This window comes from Mastigoproctus giganteus, chromosome 10 (genome assembly GCF_048544385.1).
Source record: "Mastigoproctus giganteus isolate SK-2022 chromosome 10, ASM4854438v1, whole genome shotgun sequence".
Taxonomy (NCBI): Eukaryota; Metazoa; Arthropoda; class Arachnida; order Uropygi; family Thelyphonidae; genus Mastigoproctus; species Mastigoproctus giganteus.
The window spans coordinates 204,161,706-204,180,831 of record NC_143584.1 but is presented as its reverse complement, the minus strand read 5'-3'; the positions used below and the strand labels follow the sequence as shown (position 1 = coordinate 204,180,831).

The window sequence follows — 19,126 nt, the reverse complement described above, 5'->3', positions numbered from 1 at the left end:
AGAAACAGTCATGACAACATAAGGTTTTTGAAACTGATATCAATGAATAACATTGTGGATCTTAGAGACCTTCTGGTAGGAGATTCATAATTCCAGTTTGAAGTGCATTCTAAAAGCAAAAATTAGAAATTGGCATGGAAAACTCCACTACTAGCAGAAACAGTTATGACCAACCTTGAGTCAAAGTGGGGTCACTGTGTCAACAACACTGCGGTTATTTGGAGTCATGGCAGGAAAACACTCCAATCCCTCTTCAACAGCCTCGACAATTTCCATAAGCAAATTAATTTCATGATGAAAATGGAGAACAGCTCAAAACTTCTTTTCTTGGATGTACTCTTGGAAAGAAAATCTGATTGTTTTGAAAGATAAAAACTGCTGGCACTTCAATACTTCTCAATATCAATTACTGCCACCAATGTCAATGTAGGCAGAGATGCATTTAAATCTGCACGGAGATAGATTTCGGAGTCCCTAGTAGTACAAAAATTTTTGTATTTGAATGTATATTTCAAATTTGGTGGGGAGAGGGGGTTGCAAATACCAAGGGTCCTATGTATGCCTAGGATCATCTTATGGAGCTTGTAGGTGGGGATCCTCAGGATCCTGAGATGCCTAAACACTTGTCAAGGCAAAGTCTGTAAGAAATTCTTTTTATCAAAAGTACAGCCATCAAAAACAACTATCCAAAAACTATCAACAAAACCATATAAAAAGCTGCTAAGAGGTTCAAATGCATAAAGGAACACCACATCAGAAACCCACATTTCTATCCAACAGCATGGCATACTTTTATTGATCCATCCAAAGTAGGTCCTGTTTTCTTATATAATAGAAATACATATCCCTCTAATCCCTCTGTACTGGGAGGACATGTTGGTTGGTTGGTTGGTTATTTGGTTTTTAGGAGCATTAGCAACTAAGGCCATATTGCTCCAGGAATATGCAGTGGTCATTCCCTGACCTTTCCGTATCCTCTGTATTTGGTGGTGATGGGCTCGAACCCCGGTCTAATCAAGAAACGTGTGCTACACACTGCTGCTCCTTCCCACCTGGCTACGGAGGCGCCCGGAGGACATGTGATTCAAACAGAAGAGACACAGGAAACTATACTTTTCATAGCTGAAGAGACATGTATTTTCATTTTCTATAGTTGATTTGTAACAAGAGAACCTTCAGGTTTTCCTGAAGGTTCTTCTGGTCACAAATCAGATATATAAAATAGAATTGGAGATTTGGAAGTGACTGGCTTACAGCTTGGCATGCAATCAGAATATACAAAATATTCATATATCCCCACCACATCATGAAGTACTGGTCTCCAAGACAAAATCTGATAACAGGCAAAAAAGTGTCAAGCATTGGCTAATCCACAAAAATTTATGTACACACTAATGCATATTAAGTTAGGCTAGTTGAATTTTGCAAAAGGTCTAGATAGATATGATGTGAATTATCTCTGAGATAAATTTCCCAGACCAACTAAAGCTAAAGTAAAATGAAGGCATCTGTCAGGCCATGGGCCAGAGAACTTATAAATGATGAGGTGATTAACTATACTTTAAATTCTGTAGAACTACTGGATGGACTTCATTTAAAGCAATTACAAAAACTTCTTGCAAAATCAGTGATCCAAACTATGTAACATTAGGTGAATACACTTAATCACACATATCAAAACATGTGATTAAAAGTACATTTCATACATTTGCATTTAGATTACTTTCCCCCATAACCTTGACAATATCAGAAATGAACAAAGTGAATAACTTTACAAATACAACATTGGAGCCTCACCATCTTGGTGAACAATTTCTGGGATCTCTATATGGAATCTGCAGGTGAAGCACACAAGAAAATCACATGCTAAGAAATTTTGACCATGCTTACACATTCAGAGTGCAAGTTCAAAAATTTTTCACGCTTGAACAGAAAATTACTTTTTAAAGTTTCTCAGAAACTATACAGGGTATTTAAATTGAAAGGAACCATGGCATATCTTGCATATTTTTAGGTTTAAACTATTTGTTGTCGGGACATTTTTTTGTCATATTTGGGCTGAAATTTATAAATTTGATGTTAAAATTGAGCTAAATATAACCATTTAGATTTTGCAATTTCTAAATTTAAATTGTGCCTAATCAACTGCTTTTGTCTCAATGGAAATGTTGTTCCCTATCATCTGTTTAATCTAAAACATCATTGGTGTACTTCTAAAATGAACATAAACCAATTTTATTTGGAAAAAAAAAAAAAAAAAAAAAACAAACCACAATGATTGTATATATATGATGGTCACTTTTCAATAGATGTATTTAGTGCAGTACTGAACATCTACCTGCACAAGGACAGTTATATTTCACATCCCCTCTTACAAATGACAAAAGAATTATTTTAAAAATTTTTCTGTAGTGAAAAACAAAAATCTCGTAAAATAGAAGTTTAAGGAAAAAAACAAAGGCACAATAATAAATTCATCATCAAGAAATAAAAAGAAGTGCTATATGAAATGGGAATGGTAATTTCAGTGCTTAACTTTGCGATTTTGGCCTTTTGTTATCAACAATCAGTTATCAGTAACATTCAACACTGCATGGCTATTGCTATTATTTCTACAAATGAAAGGTAATAATGTTACTAATAACAACAATAACAGATAGACACCACACAAATAATTTACAACATTCTGTGTTGTTTACACATGAGACTGTAGGCTGCACAGTTCCGTGCAGCCTACAGTCTCATGTTAACGTGCATGCTGTGCATGCCTTATGTATTCTAAATTTAGTATTCTAATTTTGAGATCATCTGAATTGTCAATGGGTGTTTTATACTTTAATGAAACCCCAAAAGAAAAAGTCCAAAGGGGTGAGATTGGGATAGCATGGTGGCCAAGACACATCATTCTCCCATATCCTATACACTGACATTTAAATATGCATCATATCCACTGTTGTACTGCTACATTTTTATGCAGTGGGGGTGCCATTGTCCTACAAGAGAAATGTCAGGCTTCAATGTTTACAGAACTTTTTAACCAATAACAATAAAATTTTAACCAATAAAATAAAATTAATGCAGAGTAATTCATAATATTTTGCCTCGGTCAATGTGAAGTGTCAGCCCAATAAAAATTGCGCTGACAACTTCAGCTTTCCATATGCCACACCACACATCGACAGCCCAGCTCACCTGATGAGTATTTCTACAAGGATACGGGTTTTGAAAGGCAAGATCTCAGTAACAGTAATAACTGTGCCCTCTCAAGTGAGGGTGGCCTTGTCTGTCCACAGGATGTTGCTAAGGACACAGATGTTATTTTTGGTAGGCGATTTTCGAAAAAGCTTGCAAATTTTTCTGACTTTGTTAATAGTTTGTGCAAGGCCATTGGATTGAAAAAATAAATGAGCTCATCGGTAAAGTCGGTTTGAAAAAGCATGCCTTGCTGTCTTTCTTCAACTTCTTTATCATCACTACTTTTTTCATTTTCTTCATTGTCTTTGGGAGACTCAGATTGTGGCACCATAATTTACTTACTAACAGATTAGAAAGAATACTTGATGAGAATCAACCGAAAGAGCAAGCTGGCTTTAGGACAGGATTCTCAACTATGGATCACCTTCATGTAATATCACAGCTAATGGAGAAAGCAAATGAATATAAAACACCATTATGCCTGGCATTTGTGGATTATGAAAAGGCATTTGACTCCATACAGCATAAGGCAATGTTTCGGGCACTGGAAAGACAAGGCATAGATACCCCATATATTATGATTTTGAAGAAAATATATGAGAGTGCTACCTCCTTTATTAGACTAGACAAAGACAGTAGCAAATTTAAAATCGAGAAAGGAGTTCGACAAGGAGACACAATATCTCCGAAGCTGTTTACTGCTGCCCTTGAGGAAGCTTTCAGAAGATTAGACTGGTCGCAGAAAGGAGTCAATGTGAACGAAGAGTACCTAAACCATTTACGATTTGCAGATGACATTGTGGTCATAAGCCACGATCCCAAAGAATTAGAGGAAAATCTTAATCAGTTATGCACAGTTAGTAAGGATTTTGGACTAAAGATGAATATGGCTAAAACAAAAGTAATGATGAACAAGTATGCCACAGAAAGGGAAATAATGATTGAAGGAGCAGTAATTGAAAAGGTGGAGTCATATACTTATCTGGGACAAGTTATTAGCTGTAATAATGATAAATGGCTGGAAGTCAAGAGAAGAATAAATTTTGGATGGATAGCATTCAGGAAATATAGTCACATACTGAAGAGCAATATCCCAGTTTGTCTGAAACGTAAAATAATGAACCAATGTATACTCCCCACCATGACTTATGGAAGTGAAACTTGGGCACTCACCAAAAGAAAGGAAGAGAAACTGAGAACTACACAGCAAAGAATGGAACGAATTATATTGGGAATCAGACTGTTAGATAAGAAGAGAAACACATGGATTAGGCAGCAAACTCAAGTAAGGGACATTCTTATCAAAACTAAAGAACTAAAATGGTCTTGGACAGGACACATAGCTCGAAGACATGATGACAGATGGACTAAGAAAATAACAGAATGGTACCCAAGAGGAACTAGAAGAAAACCTGGAAGACAAAGGCGGAGATGGATAGATGAAATTCATGAGTTTTTGGGTAGTAAATGGATGGCCAGTGCTCAAAACAGAAGGAACTGGAAAGTTGCTGGAGAGGCCTTCATCCTGCAGTGGATTGAAAATGGCTGATGATGATGATGATGAATTGATTGCTTTTTCATAAAGTACATCTATAACTGACAGATGTATACAATGGGCTATACATTGTTGATGATTAGGCGTAATTTGCTTGCCAAACTTAATCATCATTGCTGCTTCATCGGTGGTGCAGGCAACAATATCCTCATCCAAGTTCAAACCAAATTCCTTCAAGTGTGTCCATTCACAATTTGCTCAGTTCTTCTGCTATCAAGTGAACCATTGATCTCAATAAGACCTAACGACCAATAATTGTCTTTTGAATGCACATTTATATTCATATATCTTTTATTTTGTATAGACGTATATTCGTCTAGAGTCAATGAATACCGTGCACCCAAAACCAATGAATTTTTGAAATGCTGAATGAGTTCTTCTTTAGTTTTATAATAATTCAGAACCATATTTTTAATTCCATTCACTGAGGCTGGTGGTAATTTATCGTATTTATTTCTCTGAAGTTGAAGGCTTAATTGCATAAACTCACTCTTTACAATTGAATTAAAAGAAAATCCATCTAAAGCAGCTAATTTTGAAATCTCTTCTTCCGTAGATTTTTTAACGATAAGTTTTCTAATGTTCTTACCATTTTTACGGGAGGTTCACTGTTATCTTGTTTAATGTAAATCTGATGCATTTGCTTTAAATGCAACATCAAAGATGACGTAGATCCTCCAGACGACTTCATTATCTTCTGACATTTTGAACATTGTGCTTCATCTTTGCTTTTTCGAGCAAAATAATTCCATACATTTGATTTCATCTTAGACATATTAAGAGTAATAAATATTAATTAGTAGGAATTTATATCACCGACAATTTTAAATAAAAATATTGAAGATAACAAAGGCACAATACTATGCGTCACTCCCGCAAGCACTGAATGAAGAGTCTAAACGAGGCAAGTTTCAAAATTTTCACGAAAGAAATTTTTTATTATTTACTTGCAATTTTTTTTTCCCCCAATTAAATCTATTGTATTTTCAAATTACATAAAAGCTAAATTTGGTGAAGCTGCTTTTTGGAGAACATTTGATCGCAATTTAACAGGAATAAAGAACCAAAAAACTTTCTACGATTAAAATTTGATGCAATATTCAGCGAATCCGTTCTAGTGGGTAACCATCAATAAGGCGCGTTCCATAACTTGCCTGGCGAACAAGATAGATGGAACGGAGAAATGTTGAGCATTTTCTTTTACGCTATCGCTCCGACTCACTCAGTCGTAAATGAGTACACCTGCATCGTGCCACGATACAGGTGGGAAGATGAAAGGTACCCCTCCTAGATTTGGGCCACTTGCCCATGAGATTCGTACCTAAACATAAAATAAAATAAAAAACATGTTTAAAACAAAGCAGTTGAACGATCCAGACAAGCGAAAAGCTTGGTTTTGGTTTTAACAACTCAATATGAAAACCGGATTAACTGGTTTATAAAACCAGTTTTGCAAGCCCTATTACATAGATTCAGAAATAGGTTTAATCTGAAAAATATAAAAATTACCAGAGAAGCTGCATCTGCCAATGAGGAAGCTGCTGTCACGTTTCCAGTAGAATTAAAGAAAATTACTGAGGAGGAAGGCTACCATCCTAAGTAAGTTTTTAATTGTGATGAAACAGGACTGTTTTGGAAAAAGATGCCTAACAGAACTTATATTCACAAAACTGCAAAACAGGCACCAGGTTTTAAAACATAGGACTGATTGACGTTGGTACTATGTGGCAATGCGGCCAGGCATGTGATAAAGCCTGGCGTTGTTTACCAAGCAAAGAATCCTCATGTTCTAAAACACAAAAACAAAAATTATTTGCCTGTCTTCTGACAACATAACCTCAAGGCATAGGTCACAGCAGTGTTATTCACTAAATGGTCCCACGAATACTTCCTCCTCGAAGTGAGGAAATATTTGGAGAAGAAAGGGTTGCCTTTCAAGGTTTTATTAATAATAGACAATGTGCCTGGCCATCCACAGTCGATCATCATCGAAGATCCTAATGTCCAGGTTATATTTTTGCCACCTAACATGACCGCACTGCTTCAGCCACTCAACCAGGGTATCATTAGGTGTGTCAAGGCCGCATACACTCGGCAAGTGTTCGAGATGATTCGAGCAGCAATTGATACTGACCCTGACATTGAAATCATGGATTGCTGGAAATCATTCACCATTGCTGATGCAATAACATTCATCAAAGGCGCAATGGATGAATTAAAACCAGAAATGATGAATGTATGCTGGAAGAATTTGTGGAATTAAGTCGTCCATGATTTCAAAGGCTTCCCAGGAATTGACGGAGAGGTAAACAAAATCATCTCAACAGCAAGAGAAGTTGGTAGCGATGGATTGGTCAATATGATAGCTGAAGAAATGGTAGACCATATAGAAGAACATTGTGAGGTTTTGATGAATGAGGAGTTGGAAGACCTTGTTAGGTCGTCTACAGAGGAAGAACATGAGGAAGAAGAAACTGAACCAGCAAAAGTGGACACTTGAAAAATTTGGCAAAGTGTTTTGGATGGTACAAAACTTAAAGGATCCTATGATGGAATGCAGCATTAAAGTTACCATTCGATAACGGAATCAATGGAACCTCTCCAGCATATATTTTGATGAATTAAAAAGGCAAAAGAAACAACTCCCTATCACAATATTCTTCAAAAAGGTTGAAAAAAAGTGTCCACTATCGACGATCCACAGCCGTCAACATCGTCTACTCCTGATGTCATCTAACGTCTGTCATCTTCGTCTCCTCCAGCTTTGGAATATAATCCTTCTGCATCTCGTCAGAAGGTCAATAGCCTAGAAGAACGTCACAATGCCCCCATCACCCCACTTCATCTCATCATCATAGGCATTGTATAGTATCATCGTCATCATGGATCATCGCAGCAACAACGAAGAGCGCAGAAGCCAGTGAGTACCCACAATAGGCTAAAATATTTTCTAACAAAATAAAACTCTTTTCATTACATGATATATATAGGTATAGTACATGATACAATAGTATTGTACAGGTATTTTTCACTGTAAAATGTGTAACAGTACAGGTATGTTTTCTACTGTGCCTTCGTCCTTTGAGGTGTACAGAAAGTATAATTTTCTTTGCTCCATCATCCTTTGATACATGATATTTTTTCATTGCTCTATTGTCTCTTGAGGATTAGGCTAAAATGTCAGAATCCCTTTCATTAGAGAGAGAGAGAGAGAGAGAGAGAGAGAGAGAGAGAGAGAGAGAGAGAGAGAGAGAGAGAGAGAGAGAGAGAGAGAGAGAGAGAGAGAGAGAGAGAGAACAGTACTGTATAATAATGTACAATGTACTTTATTATTATCATATTTAATGTTGGCAATGTCTTACTGTGTGTTTAATTTATCAATTATACTTTATTACACGTATGCATGTACAAGAAAATCACTTTATATATATGGGGTCAGCAGGTGTTTGCTTATACCCGCGGTTTCAGCCATCCACAGTACATCTTGGAAAGTATCCCCCCCCGTGGATATGGGGGTCTTACTGCATATGCTTATATATAGTTAAAATAAATAAAGAAATGAATTCAATTTATTTCTACTTACATAAACTATTCTCTTATTGCATCTTTGCCAACAAAAAAATAAAATTTCTACCAGTGATTAACTTCTTATTTCATTCAATATAATGGTTTTGATAATTCATGAAAAGGGTAATATCTTCTTAGCTGCTATGTATAATCCAATGCAATAGAATAATACTACATTTCAATAACGAAGCACTCAACTAGAAGTTAAATAAGTGAACAACTTAAGGGGATAAAGGGATCCTACTTACCACCAGCACGGCCTTTAGATAACTTAATGGCAGGTTGAAGAGTATCTGGCCTGTTAAGAAGATGAGGCAAAAAGTGGTGTATGGAGGGCAATTGGAGATCTAAGCTCTTTCTGACACTAGCTAATAACTTTTGTGCATCATTCCAAAGTGTTCCACGACCTTGATAAATTGAGCTATTAGAACCATAATGATGTTTGGTTGCTTGTAAAAGTAACTCAAAGTTTTGGCGTAGTGTTAAGATATCACTGCGGCGTTCAAGATTTAACATTTCTGCATGTTTCAATCTTTCATGCAATTCAGCTATCTTCTGTTGAAGAGTATGTTCTTCAGAAAGATCTATATGAAATCAAAAAAATATTAATAACTATAAATAAATTCTTAATTTATATAAAAGTGATTTTTCGAAAGAATATATAAGTAAATTCCATGTGATTCTGTTGGAAAAACATTATACAGGTAGTTCTCGCTTTACCAGTTCCTGGGTTTATGAGTTTTTTTTTCAAAGTATCAACAAAATCGAAAATATGAACATTAATTGCAAAAAAATGAATGTTAAATATTCATAAATACCGCATTTCAAACCACGCGCGTAACTATAAAATACAGTGTACCCAGCTTGACGATATTAATCCATTCCAGAGTCACCATCCTATCGTGAAAATATCGTAATGTGAACCCAATAACACATTGTTTTTTGGCAATTCGTTCCACGACCTCGGCAGTTGAAATTTTCACTATATAACTCTCTAAAAGGTCATTACATAGTGCAAATTGTGTTAGTTGCCAATTCAAATCACTAAAATGCACTTTCATCGTTATCATATGCTCTGTTATAAGAACGAATTTTGAACGCCTTTGTAACATTTTTCTAAAGCACATTTCTGGAGGTCACAACCAAAAAACAATAAAAACAATTTGCACTTTCCGGTTGATTGGACATTTCTGTTACTACAAGCAATTATAAACGGGTAGTAAACTCGATGTTATTGCATTTGCGAAAATACCGTTAGCTAGAATTGTGTGGTTTTTTGCATTATTATGGTGAAATGTGTTTGCCCTTTACTGAAATCTTTAATCATATAAATATCATTCAATCGTACATAAATAAATTTTCAGAATCTTCTCTTCATTTTTTTTAAGCTTCGTAAACTTGTTACTCCGTGCAAATCGTGTTAGTTGCAATTTGTGAGTTCCATTAAAAAATGCTTATGCATCTAGTGAAATTTATAAAGAAAATAGATTATCTTGAAAACAAATGCCTCTAGAAGCATTTCTGAAGAAGACAACTCCTTGTGCAACAAACCAACAAGTGCCGAGCCAATAATAAGTGATCAAAGAGTGTGCATTTAGTCGATAATGAAAAATAAACATTCTTTAAAATTTGTAAGTCATAAATAATTTCTTTATTATTATAATTAGCTTGATTTTAGTGGCTACATTTTAATTTCTTTGGATAAATCAATCATTGTTTAAACAAACTAATTAGCTAACTAATTTCATTGTCAAGAATGTAACCCCTATTTTTAACATTATGTCTATGGGATTTAATTCCCGCTTTACGAGTGCACGCTAGGAACGAATTAACTTGTAAAGTCGAGAACTACCTGTTATGCAATTTTCAAACATTTGCAACTTCCTTCTCTTAAAAGTTGGTGCAATATACATTGTCCCCAGAAAAATTAAAGGGAAACTTTGCAACAGTGTTGGAATTCATGGTGGTAGCCCACCAATAGGATAACTGTCAAGAATAATGATCAACTCATCAAGATAGCAGCAAAAATTAGTATCAGTATTGACAAAATGATGCAAGTTAGCAAGCTTATATAACATCAGCCAAAAATAAATATATAAAATAAAATAAATTAAAAATTAAAGTAATCAATGTCACCTCTTCTCCTTCCATTTACCCATTTCTTTAAAGTACTTATCCAATCCCTACTTAAATGTATACAAACCACCAACCTCCATATGAGTAGGTGGGAACTTATTCCAACAGTCAACCACTCTTTGACTAAAGGAAAACCATCGGAATTCGTTTGGTCAAAGAATGGTTGACGGTTCACAACAGATCCACTATCAATTTAAATTTATGTCCCTTTTGTGTATGCCACATGATTAAGTGTAAAAATATGCTCAACATTTAGTTTACTCAAACCTTTCAAGGCTATCTCAATCAGGACACCCTGCAGATACTTGTTCCAAATACTGTAACTTACAAAACAAGTCACTCTTGATAATAATGCCTCTTTGTGCCCTTAATCAATCATTGCTCTTCTCTGTACCCTTACCAACAGATCACATCTTTCCTAAAATGGGATCCCCAAGTGTGCATGCAATACCAAAGATGTGGTCTAAACCATTACTTTGTGTAATGGAATAATTATTATACACAAGTGTCAAAGTGGCAATGAAAATTTGGAAACAAAGCAAAAGTGCAGAGTACATGGAAGCAAGTGTTCTCATCCAGTGTTTCCACTTATCTAAAAATCAGACAACTGGAAAGAGCAAATTTTGTAATAACTCTAGTATAAAATTTGCACAAAGGGAACAATGGAAGACGATATAATGCAGAGAGCATCCTTTCTCCTTGGTAGAGGTCCCAGAATACAAATACATAACTCATAATAAACACTGTAAACATGTATCACTATATTTTTCTTGTTAATAGGAAACATATCCATATATTATTAACATGAAAGGATCAAAAAAAATTATTTCCATTCAGACTCAGTTCTAAATTCATTGCTTGGAAGTGTAGAGGTAACTAAGATTCCTAGACACAAGAACTGCATTGTCAGTAAATTGTATGTATTAGAGTATGCATGATTGTGTCTCTTACTACCACCACCACCTATAGTAAAAAAAATTTAAAGAGAGTTCCTCTGGTCTGTGAAGGGAACTGCTGAACCTCTGAATTTTCCAAATGATTGAAAAATGGAGTATCTACTGGGCTACAGCCGGGGCTAAAATCAAATTATACCAGGCAGCTCACAGGTCATTTAACACATTTATTTCAATATTTCAAGAGTAACTGGTTTAATCAATGATATAAAAACAACAAGTTCAATATTACTAGGGTGTCTCAAAAGTTCTTTCCATCAATCTAATGTTTATTTGATCATATATAAAACTACAAGAAGATTTTAATCTGCCTGATTTTGATCCACCTGTTTGCAAGCAGTCAAATTTGGCTATGGCACCAATCCTTGGATTTGAAGACAAAAAAACTTCTAACAGGCTTCTTCAACTTTGTAAAATGAACTGTTGTCTGCGTAGGAATGTGGCCATGGATTGGAACAAACTGTAGTCAAATGGTGCAATGTTCAGGCTGTATTCTGGATTCGGTAGAATTTCAATGTTGAAGAATTCCTGAATTTTTGCCTAGATCAGTCATGCTCAGTGAGCCAGGGTGTTATTGTGTTGGATGTGCATGTATTTTCGGTTGAGCAAAACTGGACAGCAACACTTGAAAACCTTCATGTTCGCAGTTCAGTTGTTGACAGTACAGTTTGGCATCCACAGCATGAATGACCATCTGGAACAAGTTAAAAGTGCAGAACACCCTCGAAGTTCCACTAAACACACACACATCACCTTGTGCCTGAAGTGATCTTGTTGAACCACTGGTTGAGGCTTTTTAACAAGGTAACCACTGTCTTTTCTCATCAGGTTTATGCAGAAACATCCATTTCTCCTCACAGGTTACGATCCACTTCCAGAACCAGTCATCAAGGAGGATTGTCCAGCAGTTGTCTGCAGATGTCAAGTTGTAACTAAGGCTGTGCTTCAGTTAATTCATGCAGATCTTGTAAAGTTGTTTATTGACAACGCCACATTTGTGCCAGTAGCAAATGATTGTTTCTTTGGAAGGGCCAAGTGCAGCTGACAATTCAAGGGTACTGGAACACAGGTGCTCCTCCAGCATGTTGCAGAGAGCCTCGTTGCGCACAACAGATGGTGCCAAGCAAGGTTTGTTGACGATGCTTGTGTCTCTGTCAATGAATCACTTGTTTGATGCTGTTCATCTGCTGACCACACCTTCACCATCCAACTTCACTAATTTATTCAGCAACTGCCTTTGACCTCAGAAGAAATGCAGAAGTACTTGAATTGCAATTTAGTCCTCACACATTCTCTTTATTTCCAGCAGAAACAAAGTACTCAAATTACAATTTTGTCATCATGCATTCTACTTACTGCAGTTAGCCTAAATGAAAGCAAAATAACACTTATATAAGGCTACTGTATATTATGTAAGACTATTGTTAGATCACACTTGAAATACTGTGTTCAAGTATGTAAACTGCACCTAAAAAAAAAGACATCGAGCTTCTTGAGAGGGTCCAAAGGATCCTGGTGAGATCAGCAAAAGGGCATCCATATGAGGAAAGACTTCGAATATGTGGGTTGCACAGCTTGGAAACTAGCCACCTTAGAAAAGACTTGATTGAGGTGTTTAAGGCTCTGTGGCAAAAGAAAAATGAATGAGGACGACGAAATTTTCACGGTTATAAATGATTCTAGAACAAGAGGCCATAAATTCATGTTACAGGAAAGGAGGAAATATTTAGATTGGATTGCAGGAAGTTTTATTTCAGCCAGTGAGTTATAAATCACTGGAATAAATTACGTACATGAGAGTAGAGGCTGACAGTTTGGGAAAATTCAAAGGTCAGCTGGATAGCTTCCTACAGGAGGAAGGAAAAGCATAGGTTGTCTATTTCTTTTTCTTCTATTTTTTTTATTATTTTACTTTTTTTTTTTTTGAATGGTGCAGCATAAGCCTTAGACTTCCTTGCACCATAAGGCCATTACTAATATTAACACAATTGGTCATAAGCGCTTGGAAACATGCTTCACAATGATATCAAACGTGTATAGCAAATCAACTTAGTATAGCAATATTATCAACCAATAAATTTTACATTTGTGGGAAAGAACTTCTGCACCATCCTGGTATAAGAAAGCATATATTTTCCAATACTATTTTTCAAATTGGTGTCCTTATGACTAAATATATAAGAGCATTCTTTTATGCTCATGCTGACATACTTTTGTCATTAGCATAATTATTAACCTTAGACAATTCCATGGCAATAATAGGCGTATTATAGCCTAAGCTGCTCACTAGACTATAATAGCTCAACATATTATAGCCTAAACTGCCCACTAGTCAGTTAACAATATCATTCAGTTTGAAAACTGCCTCATCAGTCTAAATAGTTTTGATGCAAAATTTTTCATTCTTGCCTCTCATCTCAATAAAAGTTTCAGCAAATTTCATTCTCTATCAGGATCATTACCATGTAAACAGTAATAAAATTATAAATGCTATAGCTCCTCCCCTCCAACTCCCATGCTCTTTAACAATCATAAAAATCACATCAGGTCCTCTAACTGAACCCCCCCAAACAGTGCTGGATATGATGTATAGTAGTTTTACAACATTATACACACTGTTTTTTTCCTCGCTTTCTATCAGATATCCTGTATAATCCCAAATATGCTCTTAAATAACTTTTATCTAAATAAAGAGGGATTCTCCCCCCAACTCCCAAGTCAGATAAACAGCAAAAAAAAAAAAAAAAGCAGGCTCCACATGCAGAAAGCAGACTCTCTCATTAACATCTCCAAGCATAACCCTTAACTGTCAGTATCAACATGATCATCTCCACAAAAAACAGCCAAGTTTCCTCCTCCTCCTCCTCCTCCAATAAGCATCCTGATTGGACAATAACCTTTATCTCATAATTTCTTTAAATTTTTAGTTCTCTGCTGATGTCAGGCTGTAACTCCAGGGTTATGAGTGATATAAACAATCTCATATTTGTTAACTAATCTATATACCCCATAAGCTGTAACTGTAAATAGTTATAAAAAAAAAGCATAATTTTCATATGCTTTTTTTTTTTTTTTTTTTTTTTTTGCTATTTGGTTTTTAGGAGCATTAGCAACTAAGACCATATTGCTCCAGGATACGCGGTGGTCATTCCCTGACCTTTCCGCATCCTCCGTATTTGGTGGTCACGGGCTCGAACCCCAGTCTAATCAAGAAGCGTGTGCTATGCACTGCTGCTCCTGCCCACCTGGCTACGGAGGCGCCTTTCATATGCTACAGAAGAAGCATACAAGATTGGAGTATATAATATATCTTTATTAGTATTTTCTCAAGTAGGTTTACATCTGCAATATCTGTATTACAAATCTGCATTTCTCAAGTATATAGCCATTAAATGCTTTATCTCTATTCTTCTAATTATCTAGCTGCATATAACCACACATTATCCCATTTGCATATATCGAATTTCTTTCTTTTTCCAAGTATTAAAACTTCACTAAAAGGGAAACATTTTGGATCTTTTAGAGGAAGTTTAATAGTATACATATGAAAGGCACTAAAATCAATATTAGTAAACAAAGTTCCAGAAATGCTTCTATTTGCTGCAGAAAAGAATAGTTTCATATACAGCTGAAGGGAAATGCTTTAAAAGGAACAAGAACAAATAATCCGCAAGTTTAATTTTAACTTACCTATATTAAGCCATTCTTTGAACTAGTCACACCTTGTAAGATTATACCCTACTTTATTTAAATATATAATTGTACCCGACTGTACACACAGTAATAGTAATCGTGACATGTAATGCAAGAAAGCAAGCGTATGAGCTTATGTAGCATCAGCCAAAAAAAAAAAAAAAATTCCCACAATCATTCCCTCTAAATGTTTGTCCGGTTCCTCCTTAAATTTATTTAACCTATCAACTTCCACAATGACAGATGGAAGTTTGTTCCAATTAACCACCCACTGGCTAAAGGCAAATTTCCACACATCTATTCTACAGCTGTCTTTCCTCAATTTGAATTTATGCCCTCTTAGGTTCGTAATCTGAACAAGTGGAAGAATCCCATCAGAATTCAGCATGCTCAACCCATTCAAGGCCTTATACACCTCAATTAGATCACCTCGCAGGTGCCTAGTCTCCAGCCGCTGCAATTTGCAGAACTTAAGTGTCTCTTGGTATGAGGATCCCTTCATTTCCCTCACCAATCTTGTTGCCCTTTTCTGTACACGCTCAAGCAAATTACATCCTTCCTACTCAAGGTATGGCTTGCCCATTGTCTTATACAGAGGAACAATCGCCTGCTTTTCCCTGCTAGCATATATTATACTTTACATCATATACACCCAATATAATGTACTTTATATCACACAGTGTGTGTGTGTGTGTGTGTGTGTGTGTGTGTGTGTGTGTGTGTGTGTGTGTGTGTGTTAGGCAAAATTATCTTTAATATATTCACTTCTATCTCGTGGTACATAATACATCAGTGTGATAATTAAACCCAAAAAAATAATAATAATAAAAGTTATATCTATTTCATGTTTTACTATTATTACTTTCACAATTAGACCTTTGGAATCCTGCAAATTTTTCTCTTTTTAAATCATGTCTTAAAACTATGACTTAATATAAATTTTTATATATTACTGAAAGTTACAAAACATAAAAAGCTAAAACAACTTCAAGCCAACTTTTCTGGAATCAATATAAAATATATATTACTGACACTAGAATATAAAAAGAGGTTATGAGGAATTGCTGTTAACCACAGATAAAATCATATATCTTCTTTTTTTCTAATTATATAAATTCTGATCAAAAGGAAGGGTAAAATGATGTACACTGAACAGAAATAGGTTTGAAAAATAACCATTTAGTACATGCCCCACTAGCAGTGCATATCACACATCACATGCAAAAAAAAATCAGCTAAGGGAAACTGTAAACCTATATCAAAGGAAATGAAACAGACTATATAACATGAACACCTCAAAAGGCAAAGTAAAAAAAAAAAAAAAAAGAAAGAAAAGATAGAGAAATAATCAAATTATTCATTTGAAAATTGGTCTTAGAACTTAAAACCATTTCAGAAAATAACCTAATGGAGAGAATGATAAAAGTAGAAGGCTGAAAATAGCATAGCAGACAATCTAAGCCCTTAATCAAGCATAACTCAATAAATCTTAACACAGCCACAGTTTAACAAGATCCAAAAGGCAGGATATGTAGACAGTGACGACTCTTCTACACCTACTGAATGCAATAGTAATTTCTTCATAAATGATAATGCTTCTCAGGTTTTTTTTTTTTTTTTGTTGTTGTTTCAAGCTTTAGCTTTTGTGGGCACACACAACCAGTAAAGTGAGAATTAATGATTATACAGCATGAAGTTATTAGTTTTGATTGCCACCTTTACATGGTAAGCAAAATATAGGTAAATTCATCATTTAAGTTTTATTTATTTTACTGATTGTTTGCAATGCAGAAAAAGGGAGTTCCATCTGCAGTAAAGTTAGCTCAACAATCATCAATAATGCAAGGGATTCAAAAAGTGTTTATTTTTTAGCTCTACACTTAAAGCAACTCTGTCCACCGATCTGTAAATTGCAATATTTTTCAAGAAAAATGTTTCCTTTTTATCTGCTTTAAAGGTATTGCGAATCTTACAAAAAAAATGAAAAATTCACAATACCTTTAAAACAGATAAAAATAACTAAACATATCTAGTGCCTTCTAATGAATTAAAATAAATGGTTTGCATAATTTCACTATACTATATACATATAATCGAAACAAATATTGAACCAACAATTCAAGATATACAGTAAAGGCATATAAATGAAGAATGATAATGTTTAAAGTAAATTTAACAGAACTGATTAATGTAATCAAATAAAATATTAAATGTTGCATCAGACTGTGATATTAAATAATAAGAATATAGGGTGACTAAAAAGAGGTCTAGGGCTAAAAGCCTCGACTACGGGAAATTTACTAGAGGAACAAGTTAGTGCAAAGCATTATTTTTGTTTGCAGTAAATCACCAAAGTAGGTGAAATGGCATTGTTTTTGTTACATCTCATATTGTGAATGCCTTCACGAATTGCCTTGATATTGCATTACCTTGAATAAGCAATGCTTTGCCAGTGGAGAAGACTAATGTTACTTATTCTCGACGGATACCACCACCCAGACGGCACTGTTTCGAAGCTTGTTGGCTTCTCATTGGTGGGTAGGCATCCTGGTGATACAATGAGTGACAACCCAGTTATGAAGTATAACTACACAATGTGAGAGTAGCCAGACAGTGTGCGACAGTAAAGACTAAAAGGGAGTATAGGACCAAAAGCCTCAGACTACAGGAAATTTACTAGAGGAACAAGTTAGTGCAAAGCATCATTTTAGTTCATAGTAAATCGCTGAAGAAGGGCGAAATGAAATCATTTTTGTTACTGTTAATTTACTAGTAAATTTCCCATAGTAATTCTTTAAAACTTAAACTATTCAATTCAAAGTTAAAATTTTAACCGTCAATAAACGTGGAAGGAGGCGATGCATAAACCTAAACAACATTAATATACTTACGGGTCCACAACCGACTAAAGATTAAAGCCACTAGACTAGGAGACTAAATTATTCTTTACAGTAGCATATTTGGAGGGTCAGTTTAAACCATTTAATTTATTTTACTTAGTTAAATCTTATTTAGACTCCAATTTCAAATTATGATATTTGCTGATGCTATCGAGGCAGTGTTAGGTGGGTCGGAAAACTGCTAGCTTGGGGGGAGACAAAGACCAATAGTTTGACAGTAGCCACTGGCAGAGGTGAAAGAGATTCTTGCACTGCTTCTATTAGAATGAGCAGAGGCCTGAAAAACAAGATGCATGGTATTTCAGAGACTGCTGGGAGCCATTGCGGTACAAGTAAACACATGGGTTGTGTTAGGGTAGCTAAGAATAGAAACAGGTGCAGGTATACTTGCGTGTACACCAATGCTAGGAGTTTAGTAAATAAATTTGATGAATTTGAGGTATTGCTCAAAACATCGAAGGCAGATATTGTTGGGATATCAGAGACGTGGTGTCACACAGATATAAGGGATGCAGAACTGCAATTTGGGGAGTACAACGTCTACAGAAAGGATAGACAGGATAGGAAGGGGGAGGGGTTATGCTATTAGTTAAGAAACACATAAAAACCAAGGAAGTGAAGCCAGTCGACATCACTGGACAGTGCAGTGTTGAGTCAGTTTGGTGTGACATAAACATTGGGAGATCAAAATTGAGAGTAGGAGTGTGCTATAGGCCTAATGACTCTGATGAGTATAATAAGGAACTGTACAGGGAAATAGAGTGGGCCAGTAAATCAGAGAGTCTTATAATGGGAGATTTTAATTTCCCAGATATTGACTGGAATTTGGGGGCTGGTTACTCACACACTAGCAGGACTTTTGTGGATTTATTGGATGATTGTTTTCTACATCAGCATGTTCGGGAGGCAACTAGAGGGAGTAATACTCTTGATTTGATTATCAGCAGTGATTCTTCATGCATTAAGAATCTGCAGATAAATGAACCACTAGGTGGCAGTGATCACAGTGTGCTGAAGTGGAATTTACTCAAAGAGGTAACTACCATTAGGGGTAAAGGGAAGGGTTATTGCTTCCGTAAAGGCGACTACGATGGACTGAGACAGTATTTAAATTCTATACAGTGGGA

General features: G+C 35.5%; 1 protein-coding gene across 1 annotated transcript in view; it reads right to left on the bottom strand.

The window, feature by feature from the left end:
- LOC150079798 (alpha-1,3-mannosyl-glycoprotein 4-beta-N-acetylglucosaminyltransferase B-like) overlaps positions 1-19,126 on the bottom strand; it is a 186,539-nt gene that overhangs the window by 152,961 nt on the left and 14,452 nt on the right. The window contains 1 exon segment of the mRNA XM_090382259.1: positions 8,566-8,901. Coding sequence (XP_090238385.1) covers positions 8,566-8,901 — 336 coding nt within the window.